The 19124-nt window shown below is 43.1% G+C and overlaps 1 protein-coding gene and 1 long non-coding RNA gene across 3 annotated transcripts in view; one reads left to right on the plus strand and one right to left on the minus strand.

Annotated features, from left to right (window-relative positions):
* The window catches only part of LOC104944395 (rho GTPase-activating protein 6), a 31591-nt gene that overhangs the window by 7136 nt on the left and 5331 nt on the right, over positions 1-19124 (plus strand). For both annotated transcript variants that reach the window (XM_010769920.1, XM_010769921.1), the window contains exons 2-9: positions 9848-10007; positions 14210-14281; positions 16650-16798; positions 16915-17043; positions 17135-17330; positions 17421-17476; positions 17832-17982; positions 18064-18212. In XM_010769920.1, coding sequence (XP_010768222.1) covers positions 9848-10007; positions 14210-14281; positions 16650-16798; positions 16915-17043; positions 17135-17330; positions 17421-17476; positions 17832-17982; positions 18064-18212 — 1062 coding nt within the window. The remainder of the gene's footprint in view (positions 1-9847; positions 10008-14209; positions 14282-16649; positions 16799-16914; positions 17044-17134; positions 17331-17420; positions 17477-17831; positions 17983-18063; positions 18213-19124) is intronic.
* Positions 12202-13411, minus strand: LOC104944394 (uncharacterized). Its single transcript, XR_798220.1, has 3 exons — positions 13399-13411; positions 12625-12631; positions 12202-12457 (listed from the first exon to the last, which is right to left on the minus strand). It is a non-coding gene; the product is annotated as an uncharacterized lncRNA (long non-coding RNA).

The following is a 19124-nucleotide window of genomic DNA, read 5'->3' on the forward strand; positions in this document are numbered from 1 at the left end:
GGGGGGGGGGGGGGGGATCTGGCACCCATGTGGAAAATAAAGAGTCTTATGGAGACTTTGCTCTGATCCCGCTGTGTTAAATGGATACGGTGGAGGAAGCACAGAGAGAGGACTAAGGGAATGAGCATGTTCTTACTACTGTGGTGAAAATAAACTAACTAATAGGATCAGAATATAATCTTGCACATACTTATATACAGGACAAATAAAGACTGAGGTGTTGAGTAAATGCACTGTGATAATGGAAGAGCTTCAAAGATGCAGGACGAATGAGATGAAACATCTATTATGCTGTCGGAGGAAACCTGAGCACCATGCAGGCTCCGAGATAACAACCTTCAGTTCAAGATTGCGCCTCTGAAATGATTCAGTCACACTTATCTTAAAGGACAGTTGTAACCCCACTTCCTGATACCAACTGATCCTTCAAGCTTTTTGCAATGGACATTTTCACTGAAGACATCTTCTTATGCAAGGAGGCTGCTCAGTCCGTTGTTGCAGAATTCAACCGAAACATTTATGAACACACTGTGTGAAATCAAGTTTGTAGTGAAATTCGTCAAGCAGACAAAAATGTCAGCAGCTGTTTAAGGAATGACAGATTAATGACACTTGGATTTATAAATTAATTGCCAGACATTCTTAAAAGATATGATACTTTCGGGCAGACCTTTGGGAACATTCTAGCTTTAGTAGTCACACTTAAATAAAAAAGCTTCCCCTCTGTTTTCCGACGTCACAGATGTCATGGGTCTGTCTGGACAACAGGAAGTAACGAGACAAAATGTCTGGGTCCACGGTTCGTTGTGGTGTAACTCTTAAAGGGGCCATATAATGCTCAATTTCAGGTTCTACTGTGACATGTCTCGAAGCTTTAATGTTTAAAAAAAACGCAGCACTTCTTTTCACCCTCTGTCTGAAACCAGAGCTGCTGCACAAGTGTTACACAGTAATATGAGTTTGTTACTGCAGTAAACAAAGGAGTCCAACTTCTATTTGGGAAAGGGGAAACCCCCAAAAGCATCATAGTGCCTTTAATATATGTACAGTATCTTCATATATGGGCCTGTGTGTCCATGCACATTTCTGATTGTCAGAAAGTTCTTAATGACTTAGGAGGTGTTTAGATATGAGGGGGAACCCGGGAACAATGACAGAAATGTTATGAATCCCAGTTGCTACGTAATTTGCATTCCCTTTTTACATCAGAGGCTCGATGCGTTACGGCTTTCTGGCACAGACGCCATTTCTAATCTCTTAGTCTATCTATTTAACATTCCAGGATTGATGGAGTGGTGCATTATTTCTCTGGGAGTGGTTTTTGTGAAGCCTATGTGTGCATGTGTGTGTACCCGTTCTCACGGTGCTGACATGTTAGAGTGCTCAGACTGCGAAAGGGTTTGATGGGAAAATAATTCCTGTGGGGCTACTTGCACAACCATTCTGACTGATTGACAGATAAAGTGCACACACACACACACACACACACACACACACACACACACACACACACACACACACACACACACACACACACACACACACACACACACACACACACACACACACACACTAATTAAAAAACTCTCTTCCATTACTGTCTCTACAGCTGGAACCATCATCGATTTGATGAATGAAATAAATTGGCAACAGGTGTGAGTGTTTTATGGGCTTTTTGTAACATTTACAGTTTGAAGCAGCCTCACAGTCTGACCATTATCAGACACAGCATGCACGTTTGGACATTACAAACTAATTTCATATTTTGCATGACATAGAGACAGAAACACTGAGGTTGTTATTTCCTGATTGACCAGAGCCCATTACTATTATGGAAAGCCATTGAAATGTGGAATACCAAATAAGCATGTGGAAGAAACATGGATTGATAAAAAGATTGATCATCACCACAGATGTAAAAATGCCAGGGTCTTACACACATTCCTCTCATTTCCTCCACTCTAAGTGTCTGTTCACTAAAGTCATGCTCACCTCTGTTGCTTAAAGACTGCTATTGCCATCTGCTCAGTTCTGTTTGGCAGTGGTCAGGCTACCGCTGGGTTGTGACCTTAATTTGTGTCTCAAAGCCCTGGAGGAGCTCACATAAAGACACACACATACAGGTCTGATTGCTCAGACTGTCTCCACTGCTGCCGTCGGGCCACAATCAGTTTGTCTCAGTTCAAGTGGAGCAAGCAACGCATTTCTCCATTTATTTATGCTAAGACACACATGATCCCCACCTTCCACCACCACTACAAGGGCTCTACTCTCCATACAGGATTAGTAATGATTAAGCAGAGTCATTAGTGCAGCTTGCTAGGCTGGTTAGAGAGAGAAAGGGGGATAATGTATAGGGGCTGATTTGTGTGCGTTCTGTGTGTGTGTCCAACCAAACAGGGGGATGAAAGGCTGGAGGACATATTGGCCGAGGGGTAAGGACAACAGGGTATAGATATGGATAATGATGTGGAACTGGCATGGGACATGAATCATAGGTCCCATTTCCTCAAAAATCTTGTTAAGCAAGCAAATAACACACAATGAAATATGTTATTTTCTAAAAAAAAGGAGAAGTGGAATTATATATATAGATGTATTTTGATTTCTTTACTGAGAAGTGGTGTCTTCCCTGCCATATATATATATATAATTGTGTAACTATCCTATCAGGCTTGATACAGCTTCAACAACCTCTACTTTAGCTTTAAAGTTGCCTGAGAGGCTAAAACAATCGCAAAAAAAAGCCATTATTATAATGATGTGTACACATTTTAAAAAGCCTCATATGGAGTCAGTGAGAAATGTATATTTAAAAGTAAGGAGAAAGGAGTTAAAGAAGGATGGAGAGAGGAAACTGTGTAGTTATCCAGTGTTTGCAGTCTAGCTACTAGTGGACCATCCCCAGGTATTTGAAAGTTTTCCAATCCCAACACACCTTGCAAGCAAATCAATGGTTTGCAAAGCAAGGTAGAATGGATGAATGGTCAACACTGCTTTACCTCACACTGGTATTCAAGGTTAACTTCACACTAACAGAGGGATTAGCATTGTAACTGAGAGATATGTCACTTCTTGTCTTAACAATAGCGTCATTTAAAGAAAATGTTTGTATGAAGCATGATGCCTTATCTGGACGTTTAATTGCATCACAGCCTCAAAACAAGACATCCAACACAGAGAGAATGTGCTTTAAATACAACATATATACTGTTAAAAAGTTATGAAAAAGGTTAGTATCCTGTGCACAGACTTCAAATGTTTTTCCTTTCTCCAGCACACACACATACACACAGCATTTAAGGTTAGTGTGCATACAGTTCAGTGTTGCAAACAGGAGTTTAATGTCTCCGACCTACACCCAGTCTGCCAATGACAGCTGACTAATTTCTGGATGTAGTCTTTAGTTCGCCTGCCATCCTCAGAATGCTTTGAGCCAATACCACACAGGCACAACCACACACACACACACACACATCTGCAAATTACCTCAACTGGTGCTTCCACTACCCACTGTACTGTTGATAAAATACCAGATTTTCTTGACTTGTGCAGTTTATGTAACCATTACGCAGGTTCTTAGCCTTCGAGGTCGAAGCTAATTACTGCTGAAGGCCCTTCGTATTAATCTGTCTTTAAAACTGTTTGAAGTTGGCCCGAGCCTTTAGATGTTCCTGCCAACGATTGTGGGGAATATTTGGAGCACACACATGCATGCAAAAGCAAATCAAAACAATATGCACTGCAATACGACACCCATCACATTAGCGCGTGTGCTAATTTTCAAATCCTGCATATTGTTAAAATGGGTTTCCTAAGAAATGTAATGCTTAGTTTATCCAAGAAAAAAAATATTTCCATAAAGTAGAATAGTTCAGATGAAAGTATTGCATTATTGGAAGAAGTTGTGTTATCAAGGGCTTCAAGTGTGGAGTCAACACAAAAGTTGTTTTGACAGTTATGCTCAGCCAAGTTTCTAATTGTGGTTCCTTTTGAAAAACGAGATAAATCGCCACCACAATGTGCTGAAGTAAACAGCATTGCTATTGTCATCATGGGATGAATAGATGAAAACGAAGGACAGATTGTTCTCTGCTGTATGTAAAAAGAGAAGAAACTGGCTTACAGTTTTATAACTTGGCTTATTTTCTGAGTGAGTGCATTTCTTTCTTTGCTGATTTTAAGGAGGTTCATTTTTTTGCAGTATGCTCCCCAATATTCTTGGCAAGAACAAAAGCAAATATCCATAATGTAAATATTGATTTAATTTCCAGACAGTATGTACCATAAGCAAAAGTACTTATCGTACCCAGAACTGTTCCTGGACGCAAGAAACAAAGTTTATTTTTTCAGATGTTTAAAACCCTAATATGCTTAAATTGGAAAGCTGGAAGCAACTTTGCATTTTTTACAGTGCTATGGATACAGGTTTGGTTCTTATCAACAGTTCCATCTCTCATATACGTGCACTGCAGACACTAGCAGTTATGTCCAAACAACAGCAGCTGCCCCTTTTCTTAGCATTGGAATGGGTGGTATGATAATTGCATTCAAAACCATAACAGCTTATATTCTTCAACACTCCATCTGCACGCCCTGCCACAGAGGAGGAGGATAACCCCACATTTTAACCTGATAACGCTAAATTACTTTCGCATAGGGTAGTGTTACGTGTGTGTGTGTGTGTGTGGATAACAGGGGTCTGTAGTTCCCCCTCAGGCAGCGCGAGGGACAACCCAAAACAGGTGAAGCCTAATCATTGTTTGTGTGTGATAGATACACGTACAAACATGCACAAACCAACAGTACTGGCTGGCAAGTGAGGGTGGTCACTAATTACAAGCAGATGTATACCTTGAGGAGGTTCCAGGTCAACGAGAGCAATATATTACATGCATGCATGAAGCAGACGTGTAAAGGGCACACCAAAAAAAGTGTTGAAAAATACTAGTGCATTCCTCTGGATCGGTGTTGTGGCGCAGACACCCGGCTCAAGGGTCATTAAAAGCCAGCTGAAACACAAATGGTTAAGAAAACAAAGTAAAAGTACGCTGAGAAGAACGTAGGTATGTTCTCTTAGTGTCTGTATTCGCCATAAGTGATCTCTCCCTCGGCCTCTGATACCTTCGTGGAATACGACTGCACACGTCATTCTTGATTTTAGTTTATACGAAGCCAGCCGGCACGATTTTGCCGTTACAGATGTGAGAGTCGCATGCATGCCATTAATAGAAAACACATTTGGAAGTCTACCTGTGTTTTTTCTACCACTGGCAGATCGGTAAAACCACAGATGTGGACTTCATGGTAGCAATAGAGGTCAAAGAAGTAGTAGGCTGTTATTCACGGATTTAATGGACTTCTCATTTAGTGCCACCAGTCGTGATCGCATCCATATTGCCTTACAGCAGATCTATACAATGACACCCTATGGTTCCATGTGTTGAGAGATATCTCTAGTCTAAGTGCCGGTAGGAAAAGTCAATGCATCCCTCACTTTCACCCTACTACAGCATTGCCCTCTGTTAAAAAGCTGTTACCGTAAATCTGAATAAAATCAAGGCTCACCGAGAAACTGAATATCTTAAATTCACGTTTGTGGCATTTGTCATTATTTAAGGTTAAACCTAATTGTAGTCGTGCAGGATTTACACCCTGTCCATTGCTCAAACCAGTGGATTATAGGCTTTATAACATATTTTAATTTTTCTGGAAAAGAGGCTTTGCAGCATTGTCTCAATTTACAGCCGCCCAGGGATGTAATAAGAGTATTTCCAGAAGCAATTGAAGGTGGTGTGTGTATGCATATATTTCTCTGTTGAGTGGGGACTTTTTTTCCCTCACAGTCACGTTGTCGATGCATTGCCATGCCGCCCCAGGCTTCTAATGTTCACTGAAGTCTCTGGCATATGGAATATCGCACGGGAAAATAGTGTTGTTTTTAATTGGCTGCATTACAGTTACTAAGAACATACGGATCCATAGAGGAACGTCATGTCAAATGCTTGGTATTTTATACATGCTGTGTTGTATAACTGCTTTTCTAAATCATGGTGATATTACTCAAATTAAATTGGAAATGAGTCACGAAGCATGTGTCACACTGCCGGCGTGTGTGTGTGTGTGTGTATGTGTTTGTGTGTGTTACCAGGTGAGTTACCATAGTAATCTTTCTCTCACTTCTTGGCCCTTTTGATTTTCTGTGTATGAGTTGCCACAGAAACTGACTTATTCCTTTCCCTGTAGCTTTTGCACCATTGTCCCTTTGTCCAAAATAGAACAGACACCACATGCTGCAGAGCGCTGTGCTGTCCAAGCGGCATTAATCATCTAACTGCGTGGGAGAAGTCATGAATCTTTCCAGTGTGACTTCTGTCATATGCACCAATTACAACACAATAAGTGCTAAAGACCTCACTAAATGCAAGATTCACACTTAAATATACATAACAAGTATACTAAGAAAAACAATTATACACTCTCACTAACAGTCCACAAATGTTAATATTGATTCCACTATACAATTATCTTTATGATTGATTAATTTACTTGCATTACCGTGTCACTTATCACATCATTTTATATTATTATTATTATTATTATTATTATTAATATTTATTTCTATTTCTTGTTGCACCATTTTATTTATATTTTATTAATTATTTTCTTGCCCAATTTTATTTATATATATTTATTTTTCTTCTTGTATACTTTCTTTTTCTTTCTATTTCTTTTAGCAATATTTTTACCTTTTTTCATGTCTCGAGTATCTAGTAGGCTACTTTGACTTTGAATAGCAAATAAAAGATTTTTTGCAAGCTGTTGTTTGCTTTGATAAACACTTAAATCACTCTTTGCATTTTTATCCCAGACGTGTCTAATTCTTGTTTTTCTCTCCTCTCTGGAAAGCATATTCGTGATTTATCGCGGTTTATTTCTGCTAATGCTTAACTGCATTACGTGTAGCAAACTGCCCGTAAATACCATTTATTAAAGTTGTGATTATCTGATTGGATCTGCTGAGCCGTTCCAGCAAACAACATCTGTGGGGGGTGCGATGGCTCTAATAAATACAGAGGGAAACAGATGATGGCCGTTGTGTGAAGGCATAGCAACCAGCTCTATTTTGGAGACAAACATAAGGAGTTAAAGGATTGTGACAGGGGCTGCATGGCAGATTTGTCTCTATACAGGCTGTTCAAACAGTGTTACATCTCGCTAAGCGTGCACGTCACACTGAGGGCCGCGGTAATGAATGTTTTGCTTCCAGAGGTATTTAGTGTTACAGTACAGTTTGTGAGATGAGCGGTCTGAGCGGTGAATGAATGAACGGATGGCTTTTAAATGGGATTGTTGGCGTGATCTCATTCACTTCATTGGGTCTAACGATAATGACATCCACCTGTGCTTTGTAGCCTATTACCGCAACGAGCTAATTAGCATTTAGACACAGCTGAGAGTGAGGAAACCACCACTTGAATAGATGACTGTTTGTGACTGGATGTGTTTTCTTACTGGGGAGGATGAGAAAAAACATGAAGCTTTACTCTTCAGGAGTAACCATGACGTCAGAATCAAGCATTTAAAAAAATGAACGTTATAATTTGCTGCTGATTTCAATGTAAAACTACTAAATTGAAACATGCAACAGCAAAATGATTGGCCACAGGGAAATCTGAATTACAGCCAACAAAACACCACAAAACATAATCTAATATGACATTTTGTGAGGAATATATCACAAGATAACAAGATATGTTTGAGATATGGTGTCTTTTAGATGGCTTTATCATGCAAGACAAATGATATAACATTTAACAGGGATGTACTTTGCCAAAAGTTCAACTTGCGGGTTGGTTTTGGAACGTCTCGATTAGTATTTGAATGCATGTCCCACAGGCCTTCAGCTCATTGTAGCAAGAGTCCAGCAGTGATGCCAGGATTTATTTTGGCCCCTTCGCTCTCCTGTCAGCATTCCTCGGGTTGACGCTCAGAGAAGTGAAGCTCATCCATCCCCTTCAGAGATCCTGCTGGGAAGAACCAGCTCGACCGAGGAGAGGCCTCTTATTTAGCTTTTCCAACGGTTTCTCTTTTCTTATGCTGTGTGTGTGTGTGTGTACAGGCATGTGTGTGCGCCCCCTCAAGCTGTGTGTGAGGTCAAGCGTCAGGGAAAAGGGTTTCCTCAGCCAGCGATAAGGAATGGCATACACTCAAACAGCTGGACTAGTGCTCTATTCAGAAAGGGCAAATCGCGTTTCACTGGACTCGTGACACACACACACACACTCACACACTCTCTCTCACACACACACACACACACACACACACACACACACACACACACACACACACACACACACTCTATCACACACACACACACACACACACACACACACACACACACACACACACACACACACACACACACACACACAGGTGGCTCTCCAGGTTGCCCGTGTTCACATCTTGTTTTCTTCCCAAGGCTGAATGATGGCTCTGTTGCTTCAGTGCATCGACATAGGGTCAAGAGAGTTGAGGGGGCGGGAGGAATGACTTCAAGATAAATATTGTCGATGGAGGCCAACTGACACAAAGGGTGTTTCTCAATGTCGAGGACGCTTCCTTGGTAGGACATGTCCCTCCGAGTCAGGTCCTTCAGAGTCAGGCAAGTGTCCTTCCTTTCATTCTGAGAACAAAGAATGGAACAGGCTAGCAAGTGTGCGTCATATGCGAGGCCCCGCCTTACATTTTCCGCCAAAGATTTTGGAAATTGGTCCGTGCGCAAAGCATTGTGGGGATTTTAAGACCGCGGAGGATACACTGGTGCATCCTCAAAATGTCCCGCAACGAAGGATTCAGACAGTCCTCGGTAGAATTCCAAGGATCCTGGACATTGGAACAGTCCTTCTGCGGGATTCTATGACGTAGCATCCTTGAAATAGTGGCTCTGGAGGAGCCTTCCTCGACATTGAGAAACACCCAAAGTCTTCACTGTGTCAGACAGACCCGTTTAGAATAAACATTTCTCAAGTGGCAGCATGATGAAATTCAATTTTTTTCAAACTGATGTGAAGAGCATATAAACACAGACACATTAGAGCACACTTGTAAGCCCTCTGTCTGGATAAGGCATTAGATAAATTGTCTCCTCTCCTTCCCTCCCCCCTATTTCTTAACCTCTCCCTCTTCCTGACCTCTCCTCTCCGTAGACGCAGAGGAATGCATAACCAGAGATTCAGATGACTCAAATGTTCATCAAAGCCAAAGCGCTTTTTGTTTTTTTACAGCAATTCATTGCAATTCCCTTCAATTCAGTTCCACCTTGATCACAGATTAAGGCAAAGCTGCAAAGTAAACCTGTCTGCGGCTGAAAAATAAGTGCTGTGACTCAGACTGCTTTCTATACGCTCTGGGCCCATGTGCGATGTATTCTTAACGCTGGTTCACGTGTGTGGAAAGCATATTGCAATGCCATCAGTGCACGGCCACTTCATGTCCTCACATGCTCCTTTTTTCCTCTGCACACACTGTCCCTGTCAATCTGTTTGTGTAGGCTACTTTCATTTAAATCATCCTCGTCTTGCACTCGTGGCATTTTGTAGACTTTTTCTATTTTTTTCCACTGTTATTGTTGGTTGTCCGACATGATCCACTCCCAAGCTCATCATCTATGAGAATAACATAAAACAAGTTAATTGAAAACGTTTTTAAAAGAATGCAAAGGCCAGAGGTTAACTCCGTTTCACATGCATCGAGCCCAGTGAACCTTCATCTAAGATGGAAGAAAAACAACAACATCTACTTTTGAATTATTCCACTAACGATGATCTATCCTCTTTCTCCCCAGGGTGACTTCACCTGGAGCAGCCTGTCGGGGCGGAGCGTGCGCCTGGCACCGGTTTCCATCCAGAGCCTGTCGGAGCTGGAGAGGGCAAAGCTGCAGGAAGTAGCCTACACCCGTTTACACCAGGACTATGATCTGGGATGCCAGATAACCATGCCAAAAGGTGGGAGCATGTGTGTGTTTTTCACGCATGTTGCAGGCCAGAGTCAAACAGTTTCATAATCTGTACGTCTGTTGGTTCCGAATGGGTGGGATTTACTGCTTCAACATACCTTAGATAGCATCGTTTTTTCAAGACCCTGACGTTTATGTTAACTGTGACGGAACACATAATGCGAGCGAACTCCGGAACTGTTGCAAACGCTCTCCATTTAATATTCTTGACCCGGGTTTGGGGTGTAAAGATTAAGCAGACACTTTCAACAGCCCCATAAAGTAGGAGCCTCTGACCACATCCTCCTCAAGTGTGTTTAAGGGAAGTCATCTATGCTCTGTGTTTGGGGAAGTTGTGACAACACATGAATCTCGATGTAAACCGAACTTCACATTGGGATCGGGGGCTTCCTGTTTGACCCCCCTCCAAGTAACGACACGCGACTCCCTTGCCGCTGAGTGCAGTCACCCCGCTCCAGCATGTAAAGCCTATTAAAATGTCCTAAATGTTGCTTAACAGGCTCTATTTATCTTTGTGGCTCCATCTTAAAGCCAAACAACTATATTTGGGGTTTGTAAACCAAGCCATTATTTGAAAAAGGGTTTGGAAAATGACAAAATTGGAAACATTAATCCAGAAATAGCAGAAATGGGCAGAGCGCTGCACTGAAACTGGAAGAGACGGTGGTTTTCCAACTGGGCACGCCTATGCTAGAAATTTCTATGAATCAGAGTTTATACATAGAAAAGGAAATATACATAATTCCACTCAATTTAAAACAAAACTCGGTACGCACCTTCATAATCCTGTTATCAGTATGAATAATGCACCACATTTTTTAAAGCAGGATTTATATTAAAGGGGACCTATCATGCAAAATGCACTTTTGTACGTCTTTCCTACATGAATATGTGTCCCCGGTGTTCCAGGGAACTCACCAAGTGTCAGAAAACACAACCCTCTCTATTTTCCTCCATACCCAAATCTCTTAAAAAGGGGCTGCAACGGATCTGATACAGACTGTGAAGCTAACCGTTGAGCGGCCCCGACCAAGCAAGGAGGCAGAGGCAGAACGTCCAAAATTATAACCCGGTGTGGGCATTTATTAAAACATGAACATACTGTATTACACACAGCCTCAATCCTGCTGCTGCTGTTCACGTGAGCCCAGCCTGCAGCCACCAGGATCTCACACCCCCTTTCCTAACAAGAAAACAGCACCTAAATACACACACAGACTAACAAGACACAGGTGGGGGGGAGGAGCAAACACAGGGCACCAGGTGAACACAATCGGGTAATCAGCAGGAAGGAACACAGAGACGACCGGAAGCAACAGACAAGATGGGGGTTAGCACTTATACAATTAATGCCATTTGATAAATACTACATCAATAAATTATATAAACATGTTAACAAGAGCTTTAGTAACGGCGTCTCGTCGTTACATTCCCCCCCTTTTCTCCGAAAGCGCACAGTACCTCAATTCTCATGTACCCGGGATAGACAGTCTTGGCTTCCTTCAAGTCCTTGAGTTTCTAGAACGGACACACTAGGTCCCTCCCTTGAGGCTATGGACACACTAAATCCCTCCCCAAGGCTATGGACACACTAAATCCCTCCCCGAGGCCATGGACACACTAAATCCCTCCCCGAGGCTATGGACCTAATATATCCCTCCCCTGAGGGCTATGGACACACTTTCAAACGTTGTCATAAAGTGCTCAATATCATTCAACTTCAGGAGTGAGTGGCATTAACTTGGGGTCTCTACGGAAGTGTGGTGCTCTTCTCCCCAATGGCGGCTCATTCCTCCGGTCCGATCGGTCTGCTCGTAACCTGAGCTCCTCCCCGTCGTCCTCATGCACCGTCATCTGGCTCCATCTGTTGCACTGGCTTCTTTGTTCCTCCTCAAAGTGTTTGTTAGGCCTTTACTTCTGAAACCACTTGTGAAGCTGTTTTGGCCTGGCCTTGTCTCTCGTCTCCTGCTGCTTGTCTCTCGTCTCCTCCTGCTTGTCTCTCGTCTCCTGCTGCTTGTCTCTCGTCTCCTCCTGCTTGTCTCTCGTCTCCTCCTGCTTGTCTCGCGTCTCCTGCTGCTTGTCTCTCGTCTCCTCCTGTTTGTCTCTCGTCTCCTCCTGCTTGTCTCGCGTCTCCTCCTGCTTGTCTCTCGTCTCCTCCTGCTTGTCTCTCGTCTCCTGCTGCTTGTCTCTCGTCTCCTGCTGCTTGTCTCTCGTCTCCTGCTGCTTGTCTCTCGTCTCCTGCTGCTTGTCTCTCGTCTCCTCCTGCTTGTCTCTCGTCTCCTGCTGCTTGTCTCTCGTCTCCTGCTGCTTCAGCAGCCGTGGCCCCCTGGTCAGTTCCAGGCATAGCCACCCCCAGCCGCGGTTCCTCTCTTTGGTCCCTCTTCTTTCCTCTCGTCAATTTGACCTCCTCACTTGGTCGAATCCCACTTCTGACACCAACTGTGAAGCTGAGCGTTGAGCGGCCCGACCAAGCAAGGAGGCAGAGGCAGAACGTCCAAAATGATAACCCGGTGTGGGCATTTATTAAAACATGAACATATTACACACAGCCTCAATCCTGCTGCTGCTGTTCACGTGAGCCCAGCCTGCAGCCACCAGGATCTCACACACACCCTTTTTCCTAACTAGAAAACAGCACCTAAATACACTTGAGGAACGGCTAAAATGCATGATCTGTTTGGTATTTTGAAAAATAAAAAGTATAAATATGCCTTATATAGGTATGGTCCTACACTATATTATTCAAATATAGCATGATAGGTCCACTTTAAACTCATTTTAATTGGCACAAGATCTCAAAATCAAACATAAATGAAGTAGTAAGTAGCATTCCCTGCACTATAGGAGTGCAGTGAGCGCCATAGCAGCGGTACGGCGGATTATCCAGGGCCTGCATTCCAGCTGAAGGTTAAACCTCTCCCCACCATGATTTAAAACGCACTTGTCTGTGTTGCTTATGAATTCCAGAGCCCCTAACGGCCGCCATGTGCTAGTTGGAGAAATATTTCAACATGTGTGTAAGACTTGTGTGTGGGTTCACTAATGTGGGCTTCTTCAGCCCCGCTGTTTCGCATATTCATCTGAGCCCAGGGGTCGTGTTTCTAAGTGTTCTTCAAGATCGAAAAACAGATTAGGGAGAGATAAAACTGAGAGATACAAAGAAAGATGGGTTGAGGGTTTGATGAGATGAGAAAGAAGCAAAGGTTCCTCAGACACTTTCACAACTGGTGGGGAGTTGAAGTAGGGAGGTTTGGAGGTTCGGGGGATTTCCGTACGGCTTTGGGAGCCATCTGTCAAAAAATCCAAACCATTTCCTATCCTTGCTTCTCCCCACCCTAACTCTCCATCACAACATCTGCTTTCCCTCTCCCATCTCACACCCCTTCCTCACTGCTCCCCACATATTTCTCTCTCTAAAATGTCTCTTCTTGTGCTTCTGACTCCAAGCTGCGGTTTTTATTTGCAGCTTTAAAAAGGAGCTGACGTTTCTCGTATATCACTAAAGTGGCTATAAATCGATTCTCGAACAACAGCAGGGATGTAGTTACACACGATTGGGGGAACCGAACCTGTTGCCTGACGCAACCCGCAGCGTGTTGTTGGGGCTGGATGCATTTTTCTGAATCCCCCCCAGTGACTCATTTGATACAGCTGAAAGGGAACATCTCGGGGTTCATACTAAGGTTGCTAAACCAGCACATCAAAGCAAAGAACGATGTGTACAAGGGATTCGGGTACTTCAAAAAACAAGCAGCACAGTGACCGAGTGATGACTTTAAAAGCTGCTGAGGTTTTCACAAACTGACATCCTTGAGACTTTAAGGTCGCCAAGGTCTCCAGATTTCCTTCGTCATTAATCAGAAACTTCTGGAGTCATTTGTCATGTTGACAGCTGACAGACGGCTTTCCTCCTTTGGAGCCATAAACGTGGATGTTGACGTAGACAAAAAAACATACCACATATTTGGGAGTGTAGATAAACAATAGCAGCCCTTTTAATATGTTTTTCTGCTGGCTAATACCATCTAAACCTGTCTGATGTTTCAGTGAAATTGATTAAAACAGCTATCCCCCGTGGTTAATTTACGTCTGCATTCCTGACATAAACTTATCAGATATAATAAGAGGGATTCAGCAGATATGGAAACCATTTGTTACACATGATTTATCTTCCTGTTTTTTTCCCTCCAGATGGACAGAAGAGGAAAAAGTCACTGAGGAGGAAGTTGGATTCGCTTGCAAAAGAGAAGACCAAGGACAAAGGTACGCCAAGTCATTTGAACACACACTCTCTTCTCTCAGTGTGTGTTTGTCACAGCCGGTGAGACAGAACCAGTCTGTGGCCTCCGCCCCTCAGGCAGGTGAACAGAGAGGTTATAAAAACACTTTCTGTTTACCAGGCTTCGACAGTTTATATTTAGCTTAAGTGCAGGGACTCCTTGTAAGGGGCCTGGCTCTGAGAAGGAGCCACTCTTCTGCACTAAGCAAAGCATATTTGGCAGAAACAGAATCTTAGTCAAAGAAGCCCAGTTGCAGAAAGGAGAAGGAATCAGGCTTTTCATAACACATTTGTGGTCTCGTTTTGCAAAAATAAATAACAAGGAAAGGTCAAAAATAAGCAGATTTTTGCTTAGCCTGCAGTGTTTTTACATTACTGACTTCTAGAAGTAAGTACACATTATTTATGCTACATAGAATCAGTAGTTTAAGGCAATAAACAAAAGTACTCACGCATTCATCAGACTTTGTCAAGTATTATCGAGAAAACTAATGACTGGTATGTTATTCATCATAATCATAAATACTAAAAGCATTGTTTATTCATATTTTGGAGCAATACATGAGGCTTTTTTCTGTGTTATCTTGGATCAAGCATTATTTCCTGCTCTAATAGAAGGCTGAGAAACAGCTGTGGAGTTTCATATTGGAATGATGACGAGGCTGCTGCAGAATGTCGCAGCTGTGTTGTCTGAGAAAAAAACGTTTTGATTATCTTGAGGGCAAACAATCAGTGTTATTCCCAGAAAAACATTCATTGTAGGACTTTGAGTACTACAATGAATGTTTCACTTATTTCAGGGTGAATCTCTGACTCTAGTTGAGTTTTTACCACCACTACCTGCCTGGCTCCAGAGCAGATGGCCCAGATGTATCTGTGGTCCAACCTGCCAAATGGATTTGAAATTAAAATGTCTCCCAAGGTCCGGAGTACCAGCCCTGCATTTCACTTTGAAGCAGGCTAATCTCTCTGCAAGAGAGAATAAAGCAGATTGCCGGCTCTTTTGATGCAGCCACAGTAATCTGAGCTCAGTTATTGCAAATAAGGTTGAATAAATAATCTGCATTGAGTCCTTTATGGGTACATTTACCTCACTTAGAATCAATTGCCCTATGGCCCTATTCAGTTTTTGGTGGTTTTCCCTCTCCTGTAGTTTGTTATATATGAAAATTAGAATAATAGGGGACCCTTTAAGATGTACAAATTGGCCTTGTGTGGGAAACTCATAATATCACACTTTATGAATGGTAAAAAGTAAAAACATGTGACGTAACTTATAACTTTCTGGACTTTCGCCATAGACTTAAACACATCCAGTTATTATGAACACACGGACATGAATAAGAAATAATCGTAAAAAAACTGATGCTGTAGGCCTGTAAAATGTAGATTTATGAACATCTGACATGTGTTCTGGCTGTGTTTGCACTGTATAGTATGCAACCCAGATTGTGTGTGTGTGTGCATGTGTGTGTGTGTGTGTGTGTGTGTGTGTGTGTGTGTGTGTGTGTGTGTGTGTGTGTGTGTGTGTGTGTGTGTGTGTGTTACATAAGCTTTGCTAACGCTGTGAGGCTGCAGAGCAAATTGGTTGTGTCACAGTGTTAGTGGTCATGTTGTTCCTGAACACAGCCCTCCACTTGTGGAATGCATTTTGCTTTCACTCCCTGTTTTAATTTTGCCGCTTTTCCACACACACACACACACACACACACACACACACACACACACACACACACACACACACACACACACACACACACACACACCGAACAGCTGGACTGTGTTTCTCAGCTGTTGGCTCTGGCTTTGGGATTCTGCATAATGAAATATATAGCCTGTGATGGGCTAGTATGACATCATTCCTCCCATGCATCCCTCAGCAGTACACACATTTGCACGAGTCCAAAGTGAATTGCTATGGTTTTGCTTCACCAGATTTTGTATATAAACCCTCACTCAGTTTAGAATACATCTGTTATAACTTCTTTCCGTAACAAACTAGAACAAAGATGGAGTTGGTTGATGCATATGTGTCAGTGCTGTGAAGCTTGTGGGTTAGAGTAATCAACGTTGTGTTATTTTGGTCAAAGCAATTTAGTGGTCTGTCACAACCAGATGTGTTTTGCTTACTTTCCTCCTGTGATGCCTTATTTTGCAAAACAGATGTAGTGCGATAGTGATACAAGAGTTTTAACTGACATAGTAAAAGTGTGGGGATCTCTCTCTAAGAGTGTTCGATGTTAGAAGTTTCTATGAGCTATTTTTGGAAGTTGATTCTTCTTCTTGCTGTCAACTAGTTCAATAATCTTGCCCTTCCTTCTCTCTTTCCTCCACCTCCCTTTCTTTTCCCAGAATGCCTACCCCAGGCCTTCAGTATTGTGCTATCCCAAGTCATTGCTAATGACAGAACGCAGAGGCAGCGCCAGGACAGCTATCGTCAGGACCATCAACATCGCGGGGACCACAAGGACTCCTCTGACCTCGTCTCGTCCATTTTACAGGTCCTAATTGAGGCAATTTAACGACAAATGTAACCTTATTGAAACATAAATAATAAGACACATTTTCCCATTGAAAAGGAAAAACCAATTAAATTCTTGTATGACCTCTCCTGCAGTTTGCCACCAAGCGGTCGTCCAATAAGGAGTTATCCAGCAGTAACTCGTCTTTGAGTTCTACATCGGAAACAGCCAATGAGTCAACGTCCCCCAACACGCCTGAGGCTCCACCACGAGCACGCAGGAGGGTGAGACAGAATAACAGAATTAATTAATTAATCCCAACAGGTGTTTCTGTTTTATCAACCTGTCAGAATTCAATTCACAATTATCCTCCAGGGAGCCATGTCAGTGGACTCGATCACGGACCTGGACGACAACCAGTCCCGGCTGCTCGAGGCCCTGCAGCTGTCTCTGCCGGCAGACACGCCGAGCAAGAAGGAGAAGCACCGGGACAAAAGGCTGAGCCTGAATCCCATCTACCGGCAGGTTCCCCGGGTGGTGGACAGCTGCTGTCAGCACATCGAGAAATACGGTGAGTGTCTACTTCACCCTGTCCCAAACATATCTGCTATTGTTCTGCAGCAGGTGCTAGAGACAGCTAGTGTTTTCTTCCTCCTCTCAGGTCTGCAGACGGTGGGGATCTTTCGCGTGGGAAGCTCCAAGAAGAGAGTTCGACAGGTGAGCGTTCTCAATTGTTTACAGACACTCAAAATCTCCCAGAGGTGTTCAATTGGGTTGGGTTTCTGGCAATGACTCAAAGGCTTATTTTGTAGATAGTAAAAGTGATGAGACATGGGAATCAGAACCCGCATTTGCCACCATTGTCAGCCTACTGTGAAACAGGTACATTTGTCAGTATGCTATGCAAAGAAAACAACCCCTATATGTATATCATGGTCGTCTATAGACTAATTATCTGGAAGTCATCCAAAGGGCACATCGTAGAGATTGGGAGAGTGTGTGTAGAATATAGCGTCCTTAATATGTTGAGGAAGTTCCTGAGTTCTTAATCTCTGTTGTGTCCCACTTTCAGCTTCGTGAGGAGTTTGATCACGCAATTGATGTGCAGCTGGACGAGGACCAGAGCGTTCACGATGTGGCTGCTCTGCTGAAGGAGTTCCTCAGGGACATGCCTGACCCTCTTCTCACCAAGGAGCTCTACACGGCCTTCATTAACACCACATGTAAGCTTCTGTTCCTTCCTTCTGTTTCTCTGTCCCAGATTCTACCTCTTTAACCCAATCCCCTCTTAATCTGTGTTGCAGTGCTGGATTCAGAAGAGCAGCATAATGTCACTCAGCTACTCATCTACCTGCTCCCAGCATGCAACAGTGACACTCTCCACCGCCTCCTGGATTTTCTGTACACCGTGACCGACCACGCTCATGATCGGCTGGACAAAGACGGACAGGAGGTGAGCGAATGATATGACCAGGAAGAAATGATGTCCAAAACACCCACAATGTGGCGTGCAAACACGTGCATGTGGGCTACCGTTATGTTTCCGCCTCATTGGTAGGAAATTCCCAAAGGCGTGATAGCATCAGTTAGTGTGGCTGGTATGTACACATATTCCTTCATGCCTGTTGAGCATGCGACAAGCGTTCTGTATTCAAGTTTAAGGCAGAACTAGTGTAAATGTCAAGAAAGTCATAACGTGTTTGTGGCTCCCGAGGGATTAATGTCACAAAAAATAAACTGTCGGTTTGGAAAGACGAAGTGACATCATGATCTGTGATGATTTAATATTCCACTTCCAGCTCCACACACCCGTTAGCTTTTATAATTCCTAAAATATGAATTAATGTGTGTGTGTGTCAGGAGAGAATCTGTGAGGCTATGAATCCCACCACTCCGTGCAATCGAGTGTGTGTGAGAAGCAGAGAGTGTGTTTTGGCAGATGGATCTGTGTTTTGTCGTCTCAAGCAACGATGTGTGTGTTTTACGCTCACCCGGGAAAAGAAACATGAATACTTTTGGATGCTTATGGCTCCAATCTCTCCTTTGGGATTGGGAGTGGAAAGGGAGGAAACTGGGAGAACATCAAAAATAAGACTTTCTCTCAAGTCTTGAAGGGCTTGTAACTTAAGATAGTCATTGTTTAACAGGATGTACACCATTACCCAACCCTGGTAGAAACAGATTCAGCTTTCACACACTCTGACACCTTCAGTGTTGGCAAGCCCCATGTGCCGTTAGAGAAGAAGAGGCAGGAGGAACGAGATGAAACGTCTCCAAGGAGCCTGTGGATGCAGCAAAACAGTGTGATGTCACTCTGTAGTTCTTTACACCTCCACAGGGCTACTAGCTCGGCTGTGGACTCTCA

The sequence above is a fragment of the Notothenia coriiceps genome, unplaced genomic scaffold (assembly GCF_000735185.1).
Source record: "Notothenia coriiceps isolate Sejong01 unplaced genomic scaffold, NC01 NC01_scaffold00008046, whole genome shotgun sequence".
Taxonomy (NCBI): domain Eukaryota; kingdom Metazoa; phylum Chordata; class Actinopteri; order Perciformes; family Nototheniidae; genus Notothenia; species Notothenia coriiceps.